At 36.5% G+C, this 24,012-nt stretch overlaps 3 protein-coding genes across 3 annotated transcripts; all 3 read right to left on the bottom strand.

Annotated features, from left to right (window-relative positions):
- Positions 1-9,405: 9,405 nt before the first annotated feature.
- On the bottom strand, positions 9,406-10,837 carry LOC119980661 (probable aspartic protease At2g35615). Its single transcript, XM_038823460.1, has 2 exons — positions 10,064-10,837; positions 9,406-9,549 (listed from the first exon to the last, which is right to left on the bottom strand). Exons 1-2 carry the CDS (start codon positions 10,835-10,837, stop codon positions 9,406-9,408), a joined length of 918 nt encoding a protein of 305 aa, XP_038679388.1.
- Positions 10,838-13,843: 3,006 nt separating this feature from the next.
- LOC119980660 (aspartic proteinase CDR1-like) lies at positions 13,844-14,985 on the bottom strand. Its single transcript, XM_038823459.1, has 2 exons — positions 14,778-14,985; positions 13,844-14,559 (listed from the first exon to the last, which is right to left on the bottom strand). The coding sequence occupies exons 1-2, from the start codon at positions 14,983-14,985 to the stop codon at positions 13,844-13,846; spliced, it is 924 nt and encodes a 307-aa protein (XP_038679387.1).
- Positions 14,986-19,846: 4,861 nt separating this feature from the next.
- Positions 19,847-22,055, bottom strand: LOC119980659 (probable aspartic protease At2g35615). Its single transcript, XM_038823458.1, has 7 exons — positions 21,827-22,055; positions 21,561-21,700; positions 21,019-21,519; positions 20,851-20,914; positions 20,675-20,751; positions 20,192-20,233; positions 19,847-19,930 (listed from the first exon to the last, which is right to left on the bottom strand). Exons 1-7 carry the CDS (start codon positions 22,053-22,055, stop codon positions 19,847-19,849), a joined length of 1,137 nt encoding a protein of 378 aa, XP_038679386.1.
- Between the last annotated feature and the right edge of the window lie 1,957 nt (positions 22,056-24,012).

Below are 24,012 nucleotides of genomic sequence, written 5' to 3'. Positions count from 1 at the left end.
AACATCACCTAACCCTAACGATTAATCCCAACACTAATGAGAAAACCAAGCTAAGACATGTTAATTGATAACATCGCCTAACCTAAACCATTAACCCTTAACAATAAGTGGATATGTAGATTATCCGATACCATGTCGGAAATTCCAGCCCCTACCCACATCAATGATATTGTCCACTTTGAGTTTATTGATTTCCATGAATACATCAGGTCCGCACGACTTTGTTTTTATTGGATTGTCTCACTTAATGATACTTAAACCCATAACAATTTCTCCTAAAACGATAGGGACATGGGCTTTCCAAACAATGTGGAATATCTAACACTATGTAATATAAATAGGCTTCGAGCCTAGACAGACCTTTCTTAAACTCGAGCTCGGACCGTCTAACAAATGAGTTCAAAATAAGCTCAAGTTTGGCTTATTTATTAAACAAACTGAGCTCAAGTTGAACTCTTAAAAGCTGCTCGTGAATAGCTCAGAAATGGCTCGACACAGACACCCCTAGCTAAGAAATGGCAATCAAGTGAACCTAATGAAGATGTAAGTTAACCTAATGACCTGGAAATGGAAAATCCAAAAAGAAAGGACCACAAAATACCAACACACAGTCAACTAATCTGATGGTGTAGATAAAACGTTGTCGTTTAATTCTTATGGCCGCGATGGTTCAAGTCAAGGTAGAAAGGTCTGATAGAAGAGGCCCAATTTGAAGAAGATATAAGCCCAAATAACCGACGTGAGATTCTCCTATATATAAAGTCAAGCCCACACCCCCTAACTAACAACAGTACATTTTTCCTTGTGCTCACGTACCATTGAGTGAAAAGACCCATGGGAGAAATAAAGCCATGCATACCCAATGTATTCATGGGAATCAGACAATCTAAAATGGATAATATTGTTAGCATATATGAGGGTGTGGATTTACAACATTACTGACTTGGTTTATGAGAAATGGTTATTGAATTTGGACCAAGTCAAGTGGTCGTTGCAAGCAAGTATGAACCATGCTCAAAGAACGGTTGTTAATAGTTGTTGGCAATAATGCTTGAGAAAGTAATTTAAAGGTTTTTGAGGAGATAGTAATCTTGTTTAAAGGTAGTTTTAGTCATATGTACTACTCGGTATCTATACTTGTGTCTAACCGATGTGTGATTCTGTCTCTTAACAGGAGACTTAGCTAGTCAGCTAGAAAGTGGCTAATACTTATGTCATTAACACAAGACATGTTTACATCGCAAGCTGTTGATTAGGAGTAAACAGGCTTGCTTTGTATATTCTTACAACTTTTAGGTATTTGGGTATTACAAGACAAACGTAGACAAGTGTAAACAAAGAGGCATGTATTATATACTAGTACCTCATATTATTCATAGTATATATTTAGAAGAGAGAACCAAAACCCATTAAATTGCAACACTGAGGCATGACTCAACTGGATCAAAAGTGAGCGAATGGCCTGACAGGTCAAATATCATCTAAACGTCTGTTTGTGCCTGGTTCCGCAAACCAGAAACTCCATCTTTTGGGAGTATTGTCAAACAAACACTATCACCAACTCTCTGAAACATTGTATTACGATTCACAGGAAAGCCTCCATGGGATAACAATGTGCGAGAAAAATGAAACACAACTTTTGGAATCTCTACGTCGCCGCCGATGTCTTTTTTGAGGAAGCAAGTGCCGTAGAATGGATCTTCAAGTGGTTTTACATACCCAAATTGTTTTGTAAACTCTGTAATGAATGTATTGTGTATATTTGGAGGCAACGATGTTAAGGCTGTTTGAATATCGACCTTCATATCAAGTTTTTCATTTGGCATCTTTATTTTCTTACCGTTAACGCTAAAGGCTTCAAGGTTGAGGTGGTAGCTGGGACTAGGAGGATGGTGTTGAACATTAACTTTATATTCTATTTCGCGTTTGTAGAGTGTTAAATCCTGTCCAAATTTGATCTTACTAGGAATGTTTCTTGACTTCTCAACCAAGCAATAGGAGAATTTCTTGTGAAATCCTTTTCCCACTTGAGAAACCAGTGAAAATGGCCCTTGTCCAAGACCAACAACACCTTGAACTACACCATCTTCCAAATCCCCTTGATGTAGTACTTCATCGCATCCAAACACTATATCAGGGAAGCTTTTATCACTTGTAATTGTACCTGGAGAATTCAAGTGGAAGGTCTCAATACCCAACACTCCAGAGGACTCTTTCTTGTATCCATAACGATACTTATATTGGCACACATTTGATTCCTCACGTTGAGTGCCTTGTAGAGCTCTGCACACATCTGAGTCAAACGCAATATTGTGGTAGGTTTCTGACGATATTGGATCATAAAGTGATTGTTGTTGATTCTCATAGTTGGAAGAACAAGGGCTACATCGTATCCAGGTAAGACCACTTGACATGCTTGGGATAACAAGTTGTTTCTTTCCCTTACTTATATAAATGTTCATGAAATACTCACCGATACTTAAATCGAACTGTGAGTATTTTGCTTCAATTACCATAGACGAATTGAAGTGATTGAGGGAACGGGTAAAAGCTTCTTTCGAACGCTCTGACTTAGTTTGAGATGGGTCATTAAAGGGAGATGATTTTGAATCATGATGATTCAGATCGAAGCTAAAAGAATTCTTTTTTGCTTCTATTGGATACAAAATAAATACACTGAGAAAAAAAAGACTCAAAACGAAAATCAAGAGATGCATTGTTGAAGTAAATGGATGGCAGAAAAAGGGAAGAAGAAGATGTTTTGATACTTGTCTTATTTTCATATGCCTATATATATATAGGGAGAGGAGTCATTATCTCCAACAACAACAAGACAAGATACATGTAAAAAAACATTAAGGACGGTTGTATAATTTAAAACTCATCAGAAAGGTTAATAATGATATCCAATCACTACAATTAAAACATCAAAGAATATTACAATTAAAACTATAATAAAACCAATATTCTTTTTTTGGTTAAATCAGAACTCTATTAATTAATGAGAAAGAGTTAAACAAGAACAACCAAGAACCTCATATATAGCAGCCCACACATTTCCCCCCACCCAACCCAGAAGCAGCCAACAACAACGATCACACAAGATCCCAACCTGACTGAATAACAAAAGAAAGAAAGCAGATCTTCAACAAGACAATGACATAATGAAAAGAAGAAGCCAAAGAAAAGAAACCAGTCACAAAAAAAATCATGAGATTAACTCCCCCCAAAAAAGTCTGAAGAAGACTCCTACCCTCTCTGGCTCACTGACTAGCTAGCTTGCCTAAAGCCCTGACCTGATGGAAAAACCTTTTATGCTGGCTTGAGATGCTACTACTTGAAATGCTTAAAATACTCCTGCTCTTTCACGAGCTTTCGAGCTATATTTTCAATACTTGTGTTTTGTTTTCAAGCGGGCTTGCGCATATGATCCAATTACTTTCTTGAACTAGCTTGCTCAGTGGATAGAACGGAACCGGCCTAGACCGCCACCCAGCTATCCAATTTATAACTCACTTGTTTTCACTAGTCCTAAGGCGCAATCGGAGCACTAAGCCCTTATACTATACTGCTTGACTCCGTTAATTAGACCTCCTTCCCCTAGTCCTACTTATGATGGTTATTTCGGATTCTGTGTTTGGGTGGTATCTTATCACTCTTTTTTCAACCTCCTCGGGCATTAACGTTGTCACTTCCTTTATTTGAAAAAAGGGATCTGTGTCACTATGTGGAACGCCATGGCCTCAACCTGCGAATCGGGCTTTTTGCATCCAGGACTGTTAAGATTGAGGGCTTGCCGTCGGCAGTGACGAGAATCAATGTGTCAATAGCCGCCTATAGGTGGTAGGGTGGGGTTCAGGGCTTTGAGAGCTAAAGGCTTGCGCTTTCTGCGGGCGTTGATATCTATTCGACCGAAAAAGCCGCTTTTCGTTAAGAGAAATTGCTTTATAGACAAAAAAAAATCATGGGATTAACAAGGCAATAAACTTAACCTAAACTTCTAACCCGAACACTAATGACAACTGTGAGTACTTGAGGCTTCTCGCCTCTTTGGTATTGGGACTTCTCCTCTGTGTGATTTCTGTAGGTGGTCATTGTGGTTTTTTTTTTTTTTGGACCTTTTCATCAATAAAATTAATGAGATTTATAAAAAAAAATGACAACTGTGAAGTTAAGCTCAAAGTTGAAATTTTTTTGTTTGGACCATATTACCCTTCCTCGAGGAAGCGACGGGGTGGTGTTTTTTTTTAGTTGTAAATCAGAATTCTATTAGATTTTGAGTTGGAATTAGGATTTTCATCTCTTATATTTCGTACAACCTATAAATATTAAGGTTTGTGCAACTTTCTAGGGGGATACAGAGCCGTCTAGAGGTTTGAGAGTATGAGAGTCCAAGAGAAAGAGATTTGGGTTAGTTCTTAAATTCAAGAGCTCATCTCTTTTGTAATCTTTTTTATATTAGTAGAATTCTTTATTGTTCTTTGCCGGAGGACGTAGGCATGCAAGTTGTGCTAAATCTCATCAAATATATATTATTTCTGCTTTCTCTCTTTTATTTCCGCATACTTTCTATATTCGAGTTTTGTTCATTTAATTCACACCAACAACAATACATGTTCTGATTTAAGTACACGGTATATTATGAATGCAATAATAAATTATAGATACATATTAATTTGAGAATAGATTTTTAGTTTTCTTTTCAATGTTAAAAAGTCATCATCATCTTGTATCATTTACAACTATCCATAACTTAAACATTATGGTTGCACAAATTAAAATGATGCTATATCGTGAACTTATGTGGGGATTATGTACATTGTTTTCATATACGAGCAATCACGAATTACACAAATTAAATTTTAAATATTTTAATTAAATTTGACTTAAAAACAAAATGGATGATAAAAAATTTGACCTAGAATTCTAAATAATCTAACGGTGAAATTAAATTTCACATCATTTATTTCTTATTTTTATTCAAACAATATTACATCATTCGCTCTCCTCACATATGCTTTTTGATTTTTATTAAAAGGAAAAAAAAAGATAAGATGAAAATTTTAAACTCTACAATCATTATTGATGAATTTTAGAGCTCCTAATCCATATATGGCAGGTTCAAAACAAAGGAAAATGTGGCAAAATTGAGTTCTATCAATTATGTTAGATGCTTTGCCGAAAACTAAAAAATTTTAAAAGTTATGTCAAATAAAATTTTTAAAAGTTTAAGAATAATATATAAAAAGAATTACATGTGAAACAGAATTAATTAATTTGCAAGATTGAAGGCTTGTTTACATTGCAAGCTGTTGATTAGGTGTAAACAGGCTTGCTTTGTATTATCACAACTTTTAGTTATTTGGGTACAAGGTATTACAAGACAAAAAGTGGAGAAACTACTACTTACATACCAAGGGAAAATTTATTTATTTCATTAATCACTGGAATTAGATAAACAAAGAGGCTTACATATATACTAGCACCTTAAATTATTCATAGTATATGTTTAGAAAAGAGAACCAAAACCATTAAAATTCAAGCTTGGAGGCAATCATCTGAACGCCTATTTGTGCTTGGTTGCCCAAAATAGAAATTCCGTCATGTCGGATTATTGTCAAACACATGTACTCACCATTTTACGAAACATTGTATTGCGATTCACAGGAAAGTCTGCTCTGGATGTGCTTGGATGCAAAAAATGAAACAAAACATTGGGAGTCCGAAAGCGTTCATCTTGGCGCAAGCAAGTGCCGAAGTCCGGATGATTGATAAAGTTCTCAACTTTTTTTTCGAAACGCGGCAATGAATTGATTGTATAAATTTAGAGGCAACGATGTCGAGGATGTCTGAATATCAACTATCATATCATGTTTTTCATCTGGTATGTTTATTCTCGAACCATCACCGCTGATGGCTTCAAGATTGAGGTGGTAGCTGGGATGAGGAGGAGAGTGCTGAACTTCGACTTTATATTATGTCTCGCGGTTGTAGAGTATTAAATTTGGTCCGAATTTAATCTTACTGGGAATATTTATTGACTCCTCAACCAAGCAGTAGGAGAATTTCTTATGAAATTCTTTAACCACTTGAGAAACCAGTGAAAGTTTCCCTTGTCCAAGACCAACAATACCTTGAGCACCATTTGTCAAATCCCCTTCATGTACTTCATCGCATCCAAACACTATATCAGAGAAGCTTTGAAATATTTTGTCAGGATTTTTCAAGTAGAAGGTCTCAGTGCCCAACACTCCAGAGGAGAGTTCCTTGTAGCCATAACGATACTCATATTGGCAAACGTTTGATTCCCCACGTTGAGTACCTTCTAGATCATTGCACGCTTCTGAGCCAAATAGAATATCGTGATAAGTATTTGACAATTTTGGATCATAAAGTGATTGATGTTGATTCATACAATTGGGTGAACAAGGACCACATCGAATCCAGGTCAAGCCACTTGTCATGCTTGATATAACAAGTCATTTATCTTTGCTACTTATGTAAATGTTCATGAGATAATCACCGACAATTAAATTGGACTCTATATATTTTGCGTTAGTTAACACAGACGAATTGAAGTGATTGAGGCGATTGAGGGAACGGATAAGAGTTTCTTTCGAACGCTCCGACACAGTTTTAGATTGGTTATAAAATGGAGATGATTCCGAATCATGATGAATAAGATCGAAGCTAAAAGAACTCTTTTTTGCTTTTGTTGGATACAAAATGGATGATTTGAACAAAAGGAGACTGAATATGATAATCAAGTGACACATCGTTGAAGTAAATGGAAGGCAGAAAGGGGAAAGAAGAAAGATGTTTCGATATTTATCTTATTTTCATATGCATATATATATAGAGGGAGAAGTCATTATCTCCAACAACAAGAAGACAAAATAGGGACTGTATTAATGAGAAAGAATTAAACAAGGAAAATCAAGAATTTCATGGCAGCTCATAGACAACCAAGAAGACCTCTCCACCCAATTCAGAACCAGCCAACAACAACAGCACAAGACCCAACCCGACTGAACAACAAAAGAAACAAGCAGATCAACAAGGCAGCGACAAAATGAAAAGAACCAGCCAAAAAGAAATTAACCATTGATATTCCATTAAGTAAAAACGTACTTCAAATAAAAATTAAAAAACAGTTGTACCCTTAAATGTAAAGGCTTGAGTTTCCTCTGTTTTGTTTTTTTTAAGAGCAACCACAATGATATTTTTTTTTTGTTAGGGACAACAAAATGGATTGGAATATGTGTTTTTGTTGACGTGGTTGAGGCAACAAAATGTATTGGTATAATGTTATTGGGAAAATCTATTGACTTGTCAACCAAACAATACAAGAATTTCTTGCCAACTGTTTTTCCCACTTGAAAAACCAATGAAAATGCCCCTTGTCCAAGACCAACAACACCTTGAACACCATCTTTAAAATCCTCTTGATGTGCTTTATCACATACAAACACTATATCAGAGAAGCTTTTATCTTTGTTTCTGCCTAATTTCAAGTAGAAGGTCCTCGTGCTCAGCAATCCAAAGAAGATTTTATTGTTGCCATAATGATACTCGTATTGGCACACATTCGATTCCCCAAGCTTAGTACATTGTAGATCTTTACACACTTTTGAGTCAAGGGGAATATCACGATAGGTTTATGACAAGTTTGGATCATAAAGTGATTGATGATGATTCTCACAGTTGGAAGAACAAGGGCCACATTGTATCCATGTAAGGCTAATTGACATGCTTGGGATAACAAGTCGTTCATTTGGCTCACTTATATAATTGTTTATGAGATAGTCACTGATAGCTAAATCATACTCTACATATTTAGATGAATTCAAGTGAGTGGAGCGATTGAGGGAACGAATAACAACTTCTTTGGCTCGCTCTGGCTCAGTTTTAGATTAGTCATAAAATGCAGATGTTTTTGAATCATGATGAGTAAGATCGAAGCTAACAAAATTCATTTTTGCTTATATTGGATACAAAATGAATACAATGAGCAAAAGAAGACTCCATGCGGAAATCAAGTGATGCATCGTGGAAGTACATGAAAGGTAGAAAGAGGAAAGAATAAGATGTTTTGTGATTTGTCTTATTTTCATATACATATATATAGGGGAAGGTGTCATTATCTCCAACAACAAGAATACAAGACACATGTAAAAAACATTATGCGCGGTTGCATAATTTAAAAAGCCTAGATATTGTCATTTAAACGACTGACGTCATCACAAAGGTCAGCAGATTTAACTTTCTTGTGCTTATGTTATTGAATAAAATTTTCAAATGACAACGAAAATAGTGTTTAGGATTTAGGATTATTTTATTTCAAAATAATCTATATTAGTATATTCTAATATATTATGAATTTATGATGCCCAAAATACTTAATAACACAAAAAAAAATTAAGAAAAAACCTTATGTGGGGACATATTAAAAGATTACACATGAGAATCACGAGTAGCTCAGATGACACTAATAATGTGTGTGATATCTCATAGAGATTTCGAGTTCGAGCCTCCTCCATCCTCTTTCCCCTTATCAAAAAGATTGCACATCTCCGAGCCATAGCCCAACTCCCCCAAGTCCAGTAAAAAAAGTAAACTGGACCGAGAACACCACATACCGCAATTTGAAAGCCACAGTTGCTGCCCTGCCAATAATACACAGCTCGGAAGCACACAAGCCCATCCTTAATAAGGTGAGGATAAGCATCTAACCGTACACATTAAGTCATTAACAATCACGTAGCCCAATCGTGAAGAATGACCCAATAAGGATGAGAGCCCAAAAGGCCGTGAGTCCATATGTAATATGAAGGTTATAATCCAATAGGCCCAATGAAGAATACCATAGACCCTTGAAAGAACAGAGTCAACAGCTGCTTCTCAAGTCTTCACGCCACAAGTCTCAGGTCATGGAGATATCCTAAACTTTAGAACTTAAAACCTAAACCCATAAATCCTAAACCCTAAATTCTAAAACCATAAATGTTAAACCCTAAACCCTAAATCATGCAAAAACCTAAATTTCATGGCTCCTGTGAAAGCTCTGATGAGGGCAACTTGCAGCCATTCTTGAAACAGATTTGCAGATAGTCTTTCAGACTTATTCTGAAAGAGCCTCGTTGTGGTCCTCATATTACATCTTCGTACACTTTCGCTATCCATTGCCACCACAAGTTAGCGTCTCCTTTTAACTCAGTCTTCTGGAATTTAAAGTATTGTGAGGTAATACTCAGCCAAACCAAAGGATTTTCGCAGGAGGACTTCGGGAAATCCCTACGCACACGGTGGTGACTATGAGAATATCAAAGCCCATCCTCGCCGTCGCGGGTGTCCTACGCATGTGATGAACTATCATCAACAGTTTCGTGACGCGCGGGAGTGCGACTAGTGTGTTGGGAATGCTCCATGAAACCCAAGATAGCCTGCAGTGAAGTCTCCAAGTGTTGAAAGCGAGATTCGGTCCCGTATTCGATCATGATCGATATATTCCCTAACGTCACGAACATGGTGCTCCAAGCTGTCCATTTTCTGTTTGTTTTTCCGGTCGATCATCCAAGTCCATGCGAGTTGGTTGGGTCGAGGCGGGCCAATTCAGTTTAAAAAACCCTTTTTTAAGTCACCTAGAAGGGACGGATCTAGGAGCTCAACAATTCATTTAAAATGATAGAGTTTATAATTTGAATCCAATAGTTTAGCCTGTTTGGGAGGTGTACCAAGTCATAACACATTTTTGTTTTTACATTTTTAAAACTTGTTTGATTTTTTATCCACCATTAGATATGAGCAATCGTACACTCTAAGAAATTATGTATGGAGCCCCTGAATCCAGACCAGACAAGACGATGGGATCATCCAATTGGGCTCTTAAAATACAAAAGGACTACACATCCCAGCCGCTATCATCTCAAAAGTATTCCTTCAGTGTGTGGCTAATGGCTAATGGCTAATGGCTAATCGACTATCATATCATGTTTTTAATTTGGTATCTCCATTTTCTCATCGTTAACGCTAATGGTTTTAAGGTTGAGGTGGTAGCTGGTACGAGTAGGAGAGGGCTAAAATTTAACTTGATATTTTTTTTCTCTTGGTTGTAGAGAGTTAAAACTGATCCGAGTTTAATCTTACTAGGAAAATCTAATGATTTCTCAAACAAGCAGTAGGAGAATTTATTGGCATTCTTCCCAATTTTGTTTCTCACTTGAAAAACCAACGAAAATGGCCCTTGTCCAAGGCCAACAACACCTTGAACACCATCTTTAAAATCCCCTTCATGTACTTCATCGCATCCAAATACTATATCAGAGAAGCTTTCATCATGTATACCTAGAGATTCCAAGTAGAAGGTCTCGGTGCCCAGCACTCTAGAGGAGAATTTATTGTAGCCAGAATGGTATTTTTGATATGGACACTCATTTGAATCCCCATGCTTAGTACGTACTAGTTTTTTACACTCTTTTGAGTCGAACAAAATTTCGTTATAGGTATTTGACAATTTTGGACTATAAAGTGATTGATGTTGACTCTCACAGTTGGAAGAACAAGAGTCACATTGTATCCAAGTAAGGCCACTTGACATGCTTGGGATAACAAGTCGTTCATTTGACTCACTTATATAGATGTTCATGAAATAGTCATCGATAGTTAATTCAGACTCTACATACTTTGCATCAATTAACTTAGATGAATTGAAACGATTGAGGCGAGTGAGGGAATGAATAAAAGCTTCCTTCGAATGCTTTGACTCAGTTTTAGATTGGTCATAAAATGGAGATAGTTTTGAGTTATGATGAAAAAGATTGAAGCTAAAAGAATTCATTTTCGCTTCTATAGGATAAAAAAGGAATGCATTGAGCAAAAAGAGACTCAATACGAAAATCAAGTGATGCATCTCTGAAGTAAATGGAGGCAGGAGTAAAAAAAGTGTTTTGTAATTTGTCTTAGTTTCATATGCATATATATAGGGGAGAGGTAGTATCTCAAACAAATTCTTAAAGGGAAAAAAATTAGAGATAAGTACAAGATACAACAATTTGTTAAACTGCCTAGAAATTGAGTCATTAATCACTAAAATTAAAACATGGAAATAATATACAACTCATATAATTGCCTAACCCAAAACATTAACTCTAACACTAATGATAACCAACACTTTTCTAGGTTAAGTATACGATATGAGGATTTGGTTTGACTCGTTGTTGTCTTGTTAAAACTGTAGAATATGCCACCTAGACCAGTAGGTCCGTGGCGGGCCAGCCATAAGTTCAAATCCTGGCTGCCACTTAAAACTGTAGAATATGCCACCCAAACCAGTAGGTCTGAGGCGTGCCGGTCATAGATTCGAATCCTGGCTGCCACGTTTCTTGGGGATCAACTGTGGATGATGGGAATAATAAAGCATAAATTTTGAATAGAGTAAGAAATATGAATATATCGATTGTTTCATTATTCGTTATTGCCGGGCCTTTTCGTTGCTCCCCCTACTAGCTACTTGAAATGGAATACTAATGGTTCCTCTAGGCTGGATAAGGCAGGAATTGGTGGGGTCTTAAGAGATAGTAGTGGGAATTTTTTGTGTATCTTCTCAGGCCCAGTAGGAAATCTTGATGCAACTTCAGCTGAGATGAAGGCCATTAGGAAAGCCCTTGAGATCTCAGTAGCTCATGGCTCAAGTAATGGGGTGAAACTCATTGTGGAATCTGATTCTCGCAATTCTGTCTCCTGGCTCAAGAATGGTTCCTCCAATCCATGGTCTATGGATCAGGATTGTAATGCAATCACAAATCTCACTAAGGTCTTTGCTGTAGTGAATTTTGTCCATATTTGGAGAGAGGCAAATGGTGTGGCAGATTTCTTAGCCAAGAAAGGGGTTGATGGACAAGATTTGATGGTGTCATGACTTGTCTAATGTCCTTGAATCTTTCCCTTCTGTTGTGTCTTTCTTTTCTCCAGTGTTAGTGCTTTTTTTGTTAAGGTTATTCGTGGTTGTAAAAGGATATGTGTTGCTGCCCTTTGTAATTTCTATTCTTTCTAATAAATTCTGATTTATCAAAAAAAAAAAACAAAATTCAACCATCGGAGTTTTACTCAAAAAATGATTGATACTAGAAAACATAGGGTATACACATTGGTTTATAGACTTTTGAGTTTGGCATTCTACTAGTTGCAATTGTTACAGTAGAAATAATATTTTTTGCTATGATAATTGTTTGGAATTTAATTCAGAATCGAATGAGCGACATGTGAAGCCCCTAAATTCACTTGAATTATGTGCGTCTAACTCAGCAACTATGATAACTGAGATACTAAAGTGTCGGGATCTTTATCATTTTTGTTTCCGTTTCTTTTTGGGTGTAGGTAATTCTTGACGCTTGGCTATTTTGAGCTCTCTGGATTTTCCTCGTCCTTACTGGGTACTATTTAGGGATCCTGTTCTTGCGCTGCGTTTTTGGGTTTGTTTTAACTCTGGATATGGCTAGGTTGTTGTGTTTTCTATTGGTACTTGTTTATTGGTTCTTTTGGGCCTGAGATTAGGCTGCTACTGTTGGGATTTCTGAGTTTTTGTTGCCTTCTTGAGTTAGGCCGAGGCGGTTGGTCTGAGTATTCTTTGGCTTGCTCTTCCTTTTGGGAGTTTTGGGTTTTCCTATGCTTTCCTATTTTGGGCTCTGTTGGGGTCTAAGGATGTCTCCGATGATCATCTTCTTTCTGGTTTTGTTCTTGTGTTTACAATGAAAACAAAAATCTGGGTTAGGCCGGGCTAGTCCATGTAGAAAAGCCTGATAGAAGAGAACCAATTTGAAGAAGAGATATGCTTATGAACCATCAATTTGAAGAAGAGATAAGCCCAAATTGATGGTTCATAAGCAGCATTGGCCCATGAAGATCAAACCCAATGATATATTAGAAATGATTATTGAATTTGGACCAACTCAAGTGGTGGTTGCAAAGACATAGGAGCCAGTTAAAGTTTGTTGAGGACATAGTAATCTTATTTAGCGAAACAAAGAAAAGATAAACTTTGACGAAAAATGATATAGATCGTAGCAGTTGATATCACAGTTATATAGATAATAAGTTGGACGCACAGGATTAAAGTAAATTCGTGTGCTTCACATGCCCTACATGATGCATATGAAATCATATATGTACAACTCTGTAAGACATCTCGTATCCCTATCATCACTGAACTTGGATTAAAACAAGAATCTTATTATTAAGGAATATGTTAAAGCACTTAAAAATAAAAGTGTCACTCTCAGTTCTCTTGTTCGGTCGCCGTCTCAAGTCTTGTCTTGCCCTCAAAGTGCCATTATCGTGACCATGGACGATGGAGAGCGAATGGAGATGAAGATTGCTGGCTCGACATTAATGGTGCCGCCAGACGGAGATCATCGAGTACTTCAGAACAGATGGATGGTCATGGAAGAAGATAGAGAATCAAAGCCATCGGTCAATCGCCGGAGATTCTCCGGCAATTGAAGTCTTGTTTACATTGCAAGCTGTTGATTAGGTGTAAACAGGCTTGCATTTTATTCTTACAACTTTTAGTTACTTGGGTACAAGGTATTACAAAAAAAAAAAACCTTGAACAACATAATTACACAAAAAGGGTTTATGCCAAAACCAAAATGAGGAAAATCTTCAAATCTTATCTCATGGTCATTTTTGTAAATCTGTATATAGATATATCACCAACAACTTTATGAAATAGAGGAAAATTTACTTATTTCATTAATCACTGGAATTACATAACCAAAGAGGCATACATATATACTAATACCCCATATTATTCATAGTATATATTTAGGAAATAGACCCAAAACCATTAAAATGAAACTTTGATGCAATTAAGTGCAGCAAAAGTGAGGGAATGGGTTGACAGGTCAAATAGCATCTGAACATCTACTTGTGCCCTGTTCCCTAGAATCGAAACTCCATCTTTTCGGACTATTGTCAAACACATGTATTCAACATTTTCCTGAAAAATTGTTGAAGGATTCACAGGAAAGTCTCCATGGGATTCGGATAGGCCAGAAAAATGAAACACAACTTTGGGTCTCTCGAGGCCGTCGACTTGACGTTTGAGGAAGCAAGTGCCGTGTTCCGGCTCCTCGATTGAATGTGCGTCGCCAAAATGTTTTTTAACCTTGGCGATGAATTCATTGTATATATTTGAAGGCAATGATGTCAAGGATGTTTGAATATCGACTATCATATCATGTTTTTTATTTGGTATCTCTATTTTCTCATCGTTAACGCTAATAGCTTCAAGGTTGAGGTGGTAGCTGGTATGAGGAGGAGAAGGCTTAAATTGAACTGTATATTCTGTGTTTTGTTTGTAGAGAGTTAAATCCGATCCGAATTTTATTTTACTATGTAACTCTAATGGCTTCTCAACCAAGCAGTAGGATAATTTGTTGGCACTCTCGCCAAATTTGTTTCCAACTTGAGAAACTAGTGACAAAGGCCCTGGTCCAAGGCCAACGACACCTTGAACACCATCTTTAAAATCACCTTGATGTGCTTCATCACATCCAAACACTATATCAGAGAAGCTTAGTAACTACTAGACCTTGGCACACTATTGAGTCAAACAGAATATCGTGATAGGTTTCTGACGATGTTGGATCATAAAGTGATGGATGTTGATTGTTACAGTTGGAAGAACAAGGGCCACATCGTATCCAGGTAAGGCCACTGGACATGCTTGGGATAACAAGTTTTTTTTTTTGGTGTAACATTTCGTTCCTTTGGCGTACCTATATAAATACTCATGAGATAGTCCCCGATAGTTAAATCGGACTCTACATATTTTGCATCCCTTAACATAGATGAATTGAAACGATTGAGGCGATTGAGGGAACGGATAAGAGCTTCTTTCGAAAGTTCTGACTCAGTTTTAGATTGATCATAAAATGGAGATAGTTTTGAATCATGATGAATAAGATCGAAGCTAAAAGAATTCATTTTTGCCTCGATTGGATAAAAAAGGAATGCATTGAGCAAAAGGGGACTCAATACAAAAATCAAGTGATGCATCTTTGAAGTAAATTGCAGGCAGAAAGAGGAAAAAGAAGAAGATGTTTTGTAATTTGTCTTAGTTTCATATGCATATATTTATATAGGGGAGAGGTTATCTCCAACAATATGTTACCTAAGAATACAAGATACATGTAAAAATCATTGAGGACGTCTGTATAATTAAAAAAGCCTGCATATTGCCATTCAAACTACTGAAGTCATCGAAAGTTTTGGAGTTTAACTCTTTGTGACTTTGTACCCACAACAAGGTTTTCTACGTCTCATCGCTTGTCTTTTTTTTGTTAAAATGCCTTGAAATTTGAGTCACCAACCGCTAAAATTAAAACATGGAAAGAATATACAACTCATAACATTGCCTAACCCGAAACATTAACCTAGCAGGTCAGGGATGGGCTGGCCATAGGTTCAAATCCTGTCGCTTTCTTGTGGATCATCCCATGGATGACGGGAATAACAAAGCAGAAATTTTGAAATGTGCAAGAAATGTCAATATATGAATTGTTTCATTATTCTTTATTGCTTGGCCTTTTCGTTGCATTCACTTACAACAAGAAACACCGGCCTTTGGTTGGTTGATTGCATTCGTATTTCTTTCCTTGGTCTTTCATTTTGTCATATTTCTAAATAAACTTATCTAATTAGAGACGGTCACACATAGTTAAACAATACTGATAAAAAAAATAGTTACAAGAATATTTTATATGAGAGACTTCTGTTTGAGATTGCATCGCTGGGTCTCAGTCTCTCACCCTCTGTCTGCGATTGCAGCGCTCGATCTCAGTCTCTCACCCTCTGTTTGCGATTGCAGCGCCGGATCCTTGTCTGCGAGTAGTTTAGTCCGTATGGTGGGTTGTGGACCATTAACACCATGTCTGTCAGTTTCTAAGCTTTCTGGGATGGGCATTTACTGCAGGGAGCTTTTGTTTTGCTTGTTTTCTGCTACAGAACATGAAAACTGGAGGGCCTTACCTTAAATTTGTAGAATGGATGCATGTTTAAAATCAGCCAAATCCATCCCTCACGCTCCCCTTCTCCTCCCCTCAGTCAACATTGTACAGCATGAAGTAAAGCTTTTTGATATGTAATCCACATAATATACAGTGAGGCCAGTTTGAGATGGAAATATATATTCTGTACAGAAGTAATGAGAAGGAAAACTTGTTTTATCAGCCATGACATCTATTTTTATCAAGGGACTCGTTCCAAAACCCTCTGCAATGCCTTTTTGATACCTTCCTGATCAAGTCATGTTGTCAGTTGTATTTCCAGAACCTAGATGACGGGAAATCTGTTATGGAGCGAGAGATAGAGGAGTTGTACGCATAGAATTTCATATGCATCATGTACGAGACATGTGGCGCTCACGAATTCACTTAATTCTGATGGATCATACTTAACACAAGAGGGGGGGTGAATTGTGTCCCAAAATTCCGACAAGAATCTCTTTTTATAATTTAAAAGGAAATCAATGTCAATTAACAATTAGCACACAAATTTGGACTCTAATAATTATCTTAATCAATATTCATTTCAATGCAAGATGTGATACAATATGGTGAATGATCAATTATCAAATAATCAAGGAATTGCAAAAACAAAATTTTTAAACAACACACTGCGCATAGATTTTACAACTCAAATTTCACCTAGCAAATCAAGTCAGAATTCAATGAAATTTGGTACGCAGTATCACAACACCCTAATGAATACTATATCAAAAATTCAGATTAAAATTCAAAGTTTAGCTATGTGAACAGTGCACGGACAGATTAGTGGTTCAGAAAATTCTGCAATCAAAACACTTAATCAATCAACAAGCAAGCAATGCAATCAAGAAAGTCCACACAGCAATTTATAGTAGTTCGGAGACTCTTCTCCTACATCTACTACCTAGGTTCACCAACCTAGGATTTTTCAACCTCCACTAAGGATGTGGTTTTCTCAAGAGCTCCACAAAACTCACAAGGGTTTTTTGGTCACCCTTAAAACTGAAGATTTCAAGATAATCTTCAAACTTTACAACCAAGGGTTTCAAGCACTCCCTTAAACTCAACCTCAACAAGGTTTTTGCCCAATGAAGGGACTTTTACAAGTGTTCGGTATAAATGGTTCACTCAAGGTTTGCACTAAGCAAATGGGGTTGAGGAACACTCAAAAATCACAATATCACCTCACGGGTTGGATAGAAAATGAAGAATAATGAGGATTTTCGAATATGAAAATAAGAAGCCAAATGAGAAGCACTCCCTCTTTGCAAAAGCAAAATAGTGAGGAAGCCTTTAGAGTGGCTTGGGTAGAAGAATGGATTCAATGGCACAAACTAGCTTGAAAGCTTTGAGAGCAAGAATTTCTTCAATGTAATTTTGGCTTCTCCAAGTTGGAATGAGGAAGAACCTCTCTTTATAATTTACCAAGCTCTTGTGATTTCCACCATTGGATCTTTTTCTATCTTCAAATCTCGACCTTCAATTACATGTGCAAATCTTGGCCATTGAATGAATAGATCATTAAATCTCAACCTTGCAATATGTAGCCGTTGCACTTGCATCATTTTCCAAGTCTAGCTTTCCAAGATTTGAGTTGTCATGTGCACTTGCAGCCATCTTTGACAATTTGATCAAACTTGCACCAAATCTTGACCTTGGTATCTCCAACAATTTTGTCATCTTTGACCATTTGATCAAACTTACACCAAATCTTGGCCTTGGTATCTCCAATGATTTCCTACAAAATGTGTAGCAACTTGCAACCATCTTTGACTCCAAAAATCAAGTAAGATCTTCTTTTAAGTCAAAAATTGCAAGCACCATTGGATTCACCTTTTAAATGGTCATCTTAACCCTTCAAGTCTTGTTGTAATCTGATCCATTCATAATTCAAAACAATTCAATCTCAGCCATAGATTAGTGTACCATTGGAGCTTGTAGTCTTCAAGAATATCTTCATAATCTAAGTCTTGTCTAGTTGCAAAATATACTTTCTCATCTCTTACAAATTTCAACCATTGCATTTGTCCTTTAGCTTCATCAATTGTCTTCTCACAAAAATCTGATCATTGACCTCAATAAAGCAAGCATGTGCAAGATCTTGTTTGATGAAGATAAGAGATCCTTCACGTGACCAAACATGTCCCTCCAATCTTGACTTCAAACTCTGAATTTGGCAGCACCAATATATCCATATTATACAGCCCTAAGGCTAATTCCAATCATCAATCAAAATGCCTTAGTGGAAGGTTGATGAACATAGGTTTTTCTTGGTTTTCTAGAGATCCAAGCTCATACTTGAAAAACGGACTTCAATTCACTTGAGCAAACTGACTTCTGAGTGATATAACATCCTCATGATGATTAACCTACAAAGAAATAGGAGGTAGAACTCCCCAATTGCATGTAAGCTCAAAGAGCTTCATATAGAGCGCATAGGTTAATTACATTAGAAAAACAACCCAGAAAATTCATATTACTGCATGATAAATCATTTTATATATATTATAATGTCCATATAAAACTTCATAACAATCGGAAATCGTTTGGTCACTCAACCAAGCAAATAAGTCACTAATAGTGAAACCGATAAATTCTAAGTGTAAATTCAATGTCATTTTGCAAACTCAGTGTAAATGACCTTTTCTCTTGAACTTTACTAAATCAAATATGTTCATAGTGATGAAACTAAGATGCACACGAAATTTCATTTAAATCGGAGTTCATTTGGTTCACCACGTTCACAAAGAACACATATGCACAAAATTAGGTAAAACCTAGTTTTGGCGGAATTTAAGCATATGACCAAATATATATGTGATGCACTTAATTTATCATGATTATAGTCCTAGAACATATATTAGACCTTCATGTACATGTGGTTCAAGTTTCAAGTCATTTGGACCTAAGTAAGATAAATTATGATCATTAGAAGATTAATGCCCTAACTTAGTCCATGTATGTTTGTTTCCAAAACTTAATTTCCAGCACTATCTCAAAAATATATAGATACCAAATTCACATAGAGATATACATAAGCCTTCATTTGTATATGCACAATTAAGATATTAAACAATTAACCAAGTAACCATTTAAGCATGTTTTCTAGCATTTTAGGATATGTTCAAGTCAAGCATGCTCACACACATTTTAGTATACAATCATACACAATCATCAAAAACACAATGTTGACCTAGACACTAAGTCTTAGTCCAACACTTCATATTCCATTCGTATAAATATTCAAAACTAAGAATCAGCATAAACCAATATCTTCCTCAAAAAATCTTCAAGGATGGATACTCCTAACTCTCCACCTGCAAAAAGGTCTAGAACTGATGAAGGTTCTACTTCTAAAGAAGAAGAAGGTGGAGATGATCCCAGATTCAACCTCTCCCCTATAAGGGAAGACGTATACGAGGACGATCCCCAGAAAACCATCGAATCTCTACAAGAAGCTTTGATGGAAACCAAAAGGAGACTTAAAAAAGCAACCGACAAAGTTCAAGACTACAAAAGGCAACTTATGGTTTCAAGGTATGCCATACAAGGTGTTCGATATATGTCATGGGGCAGACAAGCAAGTACTCATGACCCAGATAAATTGCACGAAGCAATCACTGAGATCACAGTACAACTTGGATCTGTTGCAGATGGAATAGACAGTGTTCTTTATACCCTAGAATAAAATTCCTGTCCAACAAATTCTGGGCGTTCAACTCAACAATTGAGATAACTGGTTTTTCTAACCATGACAATGTGACATCTACTTTCAAATTATCAGAGTCATGCAATTTTTATCAAGGAATACGCTCCAAAACCCTCTGCAATGCCTTTTTGATACCTTCCTGATCAAGTGATGTTGTCAGTTGTATTTCTTGAACCTGGATCACGGGAAATTATGGAGCAAGAAAGAGAGAAAGAGGAGTTGGTGGGCTATAATGAATAAGAAATTTGAATATATGAATTGTTCATTATTCGTTATTGTCGGGCCTTTTAGGTTGCATTCACCTTAACAACAAGAAACAACCACCCGCGTTTGGTTGCAAGATTATTGATGAATTAATTTGATTGTTTGTTTTTCTTTCAATAGTTGGAAGATTTTTTCTTAAAGTATATGCTTTACTACTTAAAGTAAAGCTTACCAGGGTGATTCTCATGGATTTCTTTGTCAAGATCAACCTTACCTATGTGATAGCTTGGCAATATTAAATTCACATATGAGTGCTCATAAAGCAAGGGTAGTATATAACGGCAGCACCTTCTAGAGGAATCCTTACAAACAATTTAAGAGCATAAAAGACATTAGGGGTACCCCAATTGCAAGGTAGTGTCTGAATCCTTACAAGAAATATGAGAGATTCGTGTTCAACACCAGAATATAAGAGATTAGGACATAAAGAGAGAAATTAAGAACGGATGGCACCAAGTAAAGATACACTAAATGAATGAAAAAGTTAAGCAAGTAACAACAAAAGCTTACCCTTAATCCTGATCGATTACTGCAAACTGTCCCCGTTCAGCTTTAAAATGTCCATTTCTACTGCAATTATTTCATATGAATGATGAAAATGTGAGAGTTCAAACTCCGTACGCCATTTCATTTTTTTAATGTATTTAAGAGTAACATATCGAGTGGCCAAAAAGTAATCACATCCATCTGAGACAGAATTTGCAAGATTGGAAACCTTGTTTACATTGCAAGCTGTCGATTAGATGTAAACAGGCTTGCTATGTATTCTTACAACTTTAGTTGTTTGGTTACAAGGTATTGCAAGACAAACTTGAACAAAATACTACTTACACAAAAAGGGTTTATGCCAAAACCAAAATGAGGAAAACTCTTTAAATCTTATTTCATGGTTGTTCTTCAAATCATATTATTCATAGTATATATTTAGAAAAGAGGCCCAAAACCATTAAGTTTCATCTTCGATGCAATCAACTACAACAAAAGTGAGTGAATTTTGACCATCTCAACGTCTACTTGTGTCCTGCTCCCCAGAATCGAAATTTCAACATTTCGGATTATTGTCGAACACATGAGGCCAACGGTACTTTCCTCAAACATTGTTGAAGGATTCATAGGAAAGTCTCCATGGGATCCGGATGAGTCAGAAAAATGAAGCACAACTTTGGGACTCCTGAGATTGTTGACTTGATTTTTGAGGAAGCAAGTGTCGTGTTCCGGATGCTTGATTGAGCGTACGTTGCCAAAATAACTTTTAACCTTGGCGATGAATTCATTGTATATATTTGAAGGCAACGACGTCAAAGATGTCTGAATGTCAACTGCCATATCGTGTTCTTTATTTACTATCTCTATTTTCTCATCGTTAACGCTAATGGCTTCATGGTTGAGGTGGTAGCAGATGTTAGGAGGAGAAGGCTGAAATTCAACTTTATATTCTTTGTTTTGTTTGTTGAGAGTTAAGTCTGATCCGAATTTAATCTTACTGTGTGCCTCGAATGGCTTCTCAACCAAGCAGTACGAGAATTTATTGGCATTCTCACCCATTTTTTTCCCACTTGAGAAACCAATGAAAGTGGCCCTTGTCCAAGGCCAACAACACATTGAACCCCATCTTCAAAATCTCCTTGATGTACTTCATCGCATCCAAATACTATATGAGAGAAGCTTTCATCACGTGTATCTGGAGATTTCAAGGAGAAGGTCTCAGTGCCCAACACCCAAGAGGATAATAAATTGTTGCCAGAATGGTAGTCTTGATATCGACACTCACCTAATTTCCCCGGCTCAATACGTTATAGAAGTTTACACTCTTTTGAGTCGAACATAATGTTCTTATAGGTATATGAAAATTTTGGATCATAAAGTGATTGATGTTGACCCTCACAATTAGAAGAACAATGGCCACATCGTATCCAGGTAAGGCCACTTAACATGCTTGGGATAACAAGTCGTTCATTTTGCTCACTTATATAGATGTACATGAAATAGTCACCGAGAGTTAAATCGGACTCTACAAATTTTGCATCAATTAACATAGATGAATTGACACGATTGAGGGAACGAATAAGAGCTTCTTTCGAACGCTTTGACTCAGTTTTAGATTAGTCATAAAAAGGAGATAGTTTTGAATCATGATGAATAAGATCGAAGCTAAAAGAGTCCATTTTCGCTTCTAGTGGATAAAAAAAGAATGCTTTGAGCAAAAGGAGATTCAATATGAAAATCAAGTGATGCATCTTTGAAGTATATGGAAGGCAGAAGGAGGAAAAGAAGAAGATGTTTTGTAAGTTGTCTTAGTTTCATTTGCATATATATAGGGGAGAGATTGTCCTCTCCAGCAATTTGTTATACAAGGATACAAGATACATGTTAAAAACATTAAGGACGGTTGTATATAAATTAAAAAGCCTAGATTTGGCCTTTATACTAGTTAAGTCATCGAAAATTAGGAGTTTAATTCTTTGTCCTTATGTTATTGAATCAAATGCCAATTAAAATAAAGGTATATATCTATAAAATAATACCTACAACATGGTTTTCTACGTCTCATAGGTCGTCTTTTTTTTTTTTTTTTTGTTAGAGAGCCTATTACTAAAGTTAAAACATATTAAACTTACAACTCATAACATTGCCTAACCCAAAACAATGAACATTAACCCAAACACTAATTACAATCAACACATGTTATGAGTTAAGTATACGGTATGAGGATTTAGATTGAGTCGTTGTTGTCTTGTTAATTGTCAAATCACAGCTGTATAATATCAAGCAAGAAGTCAATAATATCAAGCAAGAAGATCACAATATCAAGCAAGAAGTCAATTCAAAGATTCAGCAAGATTATAGGAGTCTAATTGTAGAAAGAAGTCAATGATTAGTTCCTAAAATCACTCTGTAAAATATTTCATTATTCTCTGTATATAATTAGTCTATCACGACATATTGAAAAGGTAATAAGATTATTCCACTCTTCCAACTTTGAGATGGTATCAGAGGAGTCGATACTGGCCGTCTCTTAATCAAACCCTACTCATTCATTCATCACCAAACACAGTCTGTTGAAACTCATTATCTTCTCATTCTTGAGTCATCATCATGACAAGTGAAGATGTCTCTCCCAAATCAAATTCAATCCCTCAGATTGTCACCATACAAGGAGACAATTCCAACTTCTCAATTGGCATAAAGTTAGATGAAAATAACTATTCTCTATGGCACCAAGTCATGGAGATGAAAATTGCTGGACGAGAAAAACATGGTCACCTAACCGGTGATACTATCCAACCTGCAGCTACAGATCCAGCATACAACAAGTGGCGTGCATCAGATTGTCAAATTAAGAGTTGGCTAGTTGATGCCATGCACCCCAGTCAGATGAAACGATTCATTCGTTATGATACAGCCAAGCAAGTATGGGATGCCATCAAGAAAACATACTCTGATGGTTCTGATGAGGCAAAGATTTATGATCTACATCGACAATCATTTATGATGAAACAGAATGGTAGATCAGTTGCAACATACTATAGTCATCTCACAGAGATATTTCAGGAACTTGATCAGTTAAGCCCCAGCAACATGCAACACCCAGAAGATATGGAAACAAGACGTAAGGAGATTGACCGTCTTCGAGTTTATATTTTTCTTGCAGGTTTGGACAATAATTTTGATCAAATCCGAGGAGAAATGTTAAGGATGGAGCCTAAACCTGAACTCGGGGCAGTATATGCACAAATTAAAAGAGAGAGTAATCGTCAAGGCACTATGTCTGAAGCAGATTCCACATCTGAAACCGTAGCCTTGGCTACCACAAGGTATAAGCAATCTCGCTCTCAGAATTCAGGTGCTACTCGTAACAGAACTCCAATGAAGTGTGCAAAATGTGGTCTTGAAAATCACACAATTAAAGGATGTTACGAGATTATTGGTTATTGATGTGTCAAATATATACATACATTTGTGCATCCTTTACACATAAGTTCATTGCATTTT

Source organism: Tripterygium wilfordii, chromosome 16 (genome assembly GCF_013401445.1).
Source record: "Tripterygium wilfordii isolate XIE 37 chromosome 16, ASM1340144v1, whole genome shotgun sequence".
Lineage (NCBI taxonomy): Eukaryota > Viridiplantae > Streptophyta > Magnoliopsida > Celastrales > Celastraceae > Tripterygium > Tripterygium wilfordii.
Note: the sequence above shows the minus strand (reverse complement) of the source record. Positions and strands in the feature narration are given on the sequence as shown.

What these genes read in the sequence shown, in the direction of transcription:
- LOC119980659 (XM_038823458.1), bottom strand. Translation starts at nt 22,055, where the DNA reads ATGTTAATTGATGCAAAATTTGTAGAGTCCGATTTAACTCTCGGTGAC. An exon ending in TATGTTCGACTCAAAAGAGT is followed by an intron (nt 21,701 to 21,826) that starts GTAAACTTCTAT and finishes TGAAATCTCCAG; the next exon opens with ATACACGTGATGAAAGCTTC. An exon ending in AATCCATGAGAATCACCCTG is followed by an intron (nt 19,931 to 20,191) that starts GTAAGCTTTACT and finishes CCCGTGATCCAG; the next exon opens with GTTCAAGAAATACAACTGAC.
- LOC119980660 (XM_038823459.1), bottom strand. Translation starts at nt 14,985, where the DNA reads ATGAATTCTTTTAGCTTCGATCTTATTCATCATGATTCAAAACTATCT. An exon ending in TCTCATGAGTATTTATATAG is followed by an intron (nt 14,560 to 14,777) that starts GTACGCCAAAGG and finishes TCTCTGATATAG; the next exon opens with TGTTTGGATGTGATGAAGCA.
- LOC119980661 (XM_038823460.1), bottom strand. Translation starts at nt 10,837, where the DNA reads ATGAATTCTTTTAGCTTCAATCTTTTTCATCATAACTCAAAACTATCT. An exon ending in ATTTTAGCCCTCTCCTACTC is followed by an intron (nt 9,550 to 10,063) that starts GTACCAGCTACC and finishes AAAAACAAACAG; the next exon opens with AAAATGGACAGCTTGGAGCA.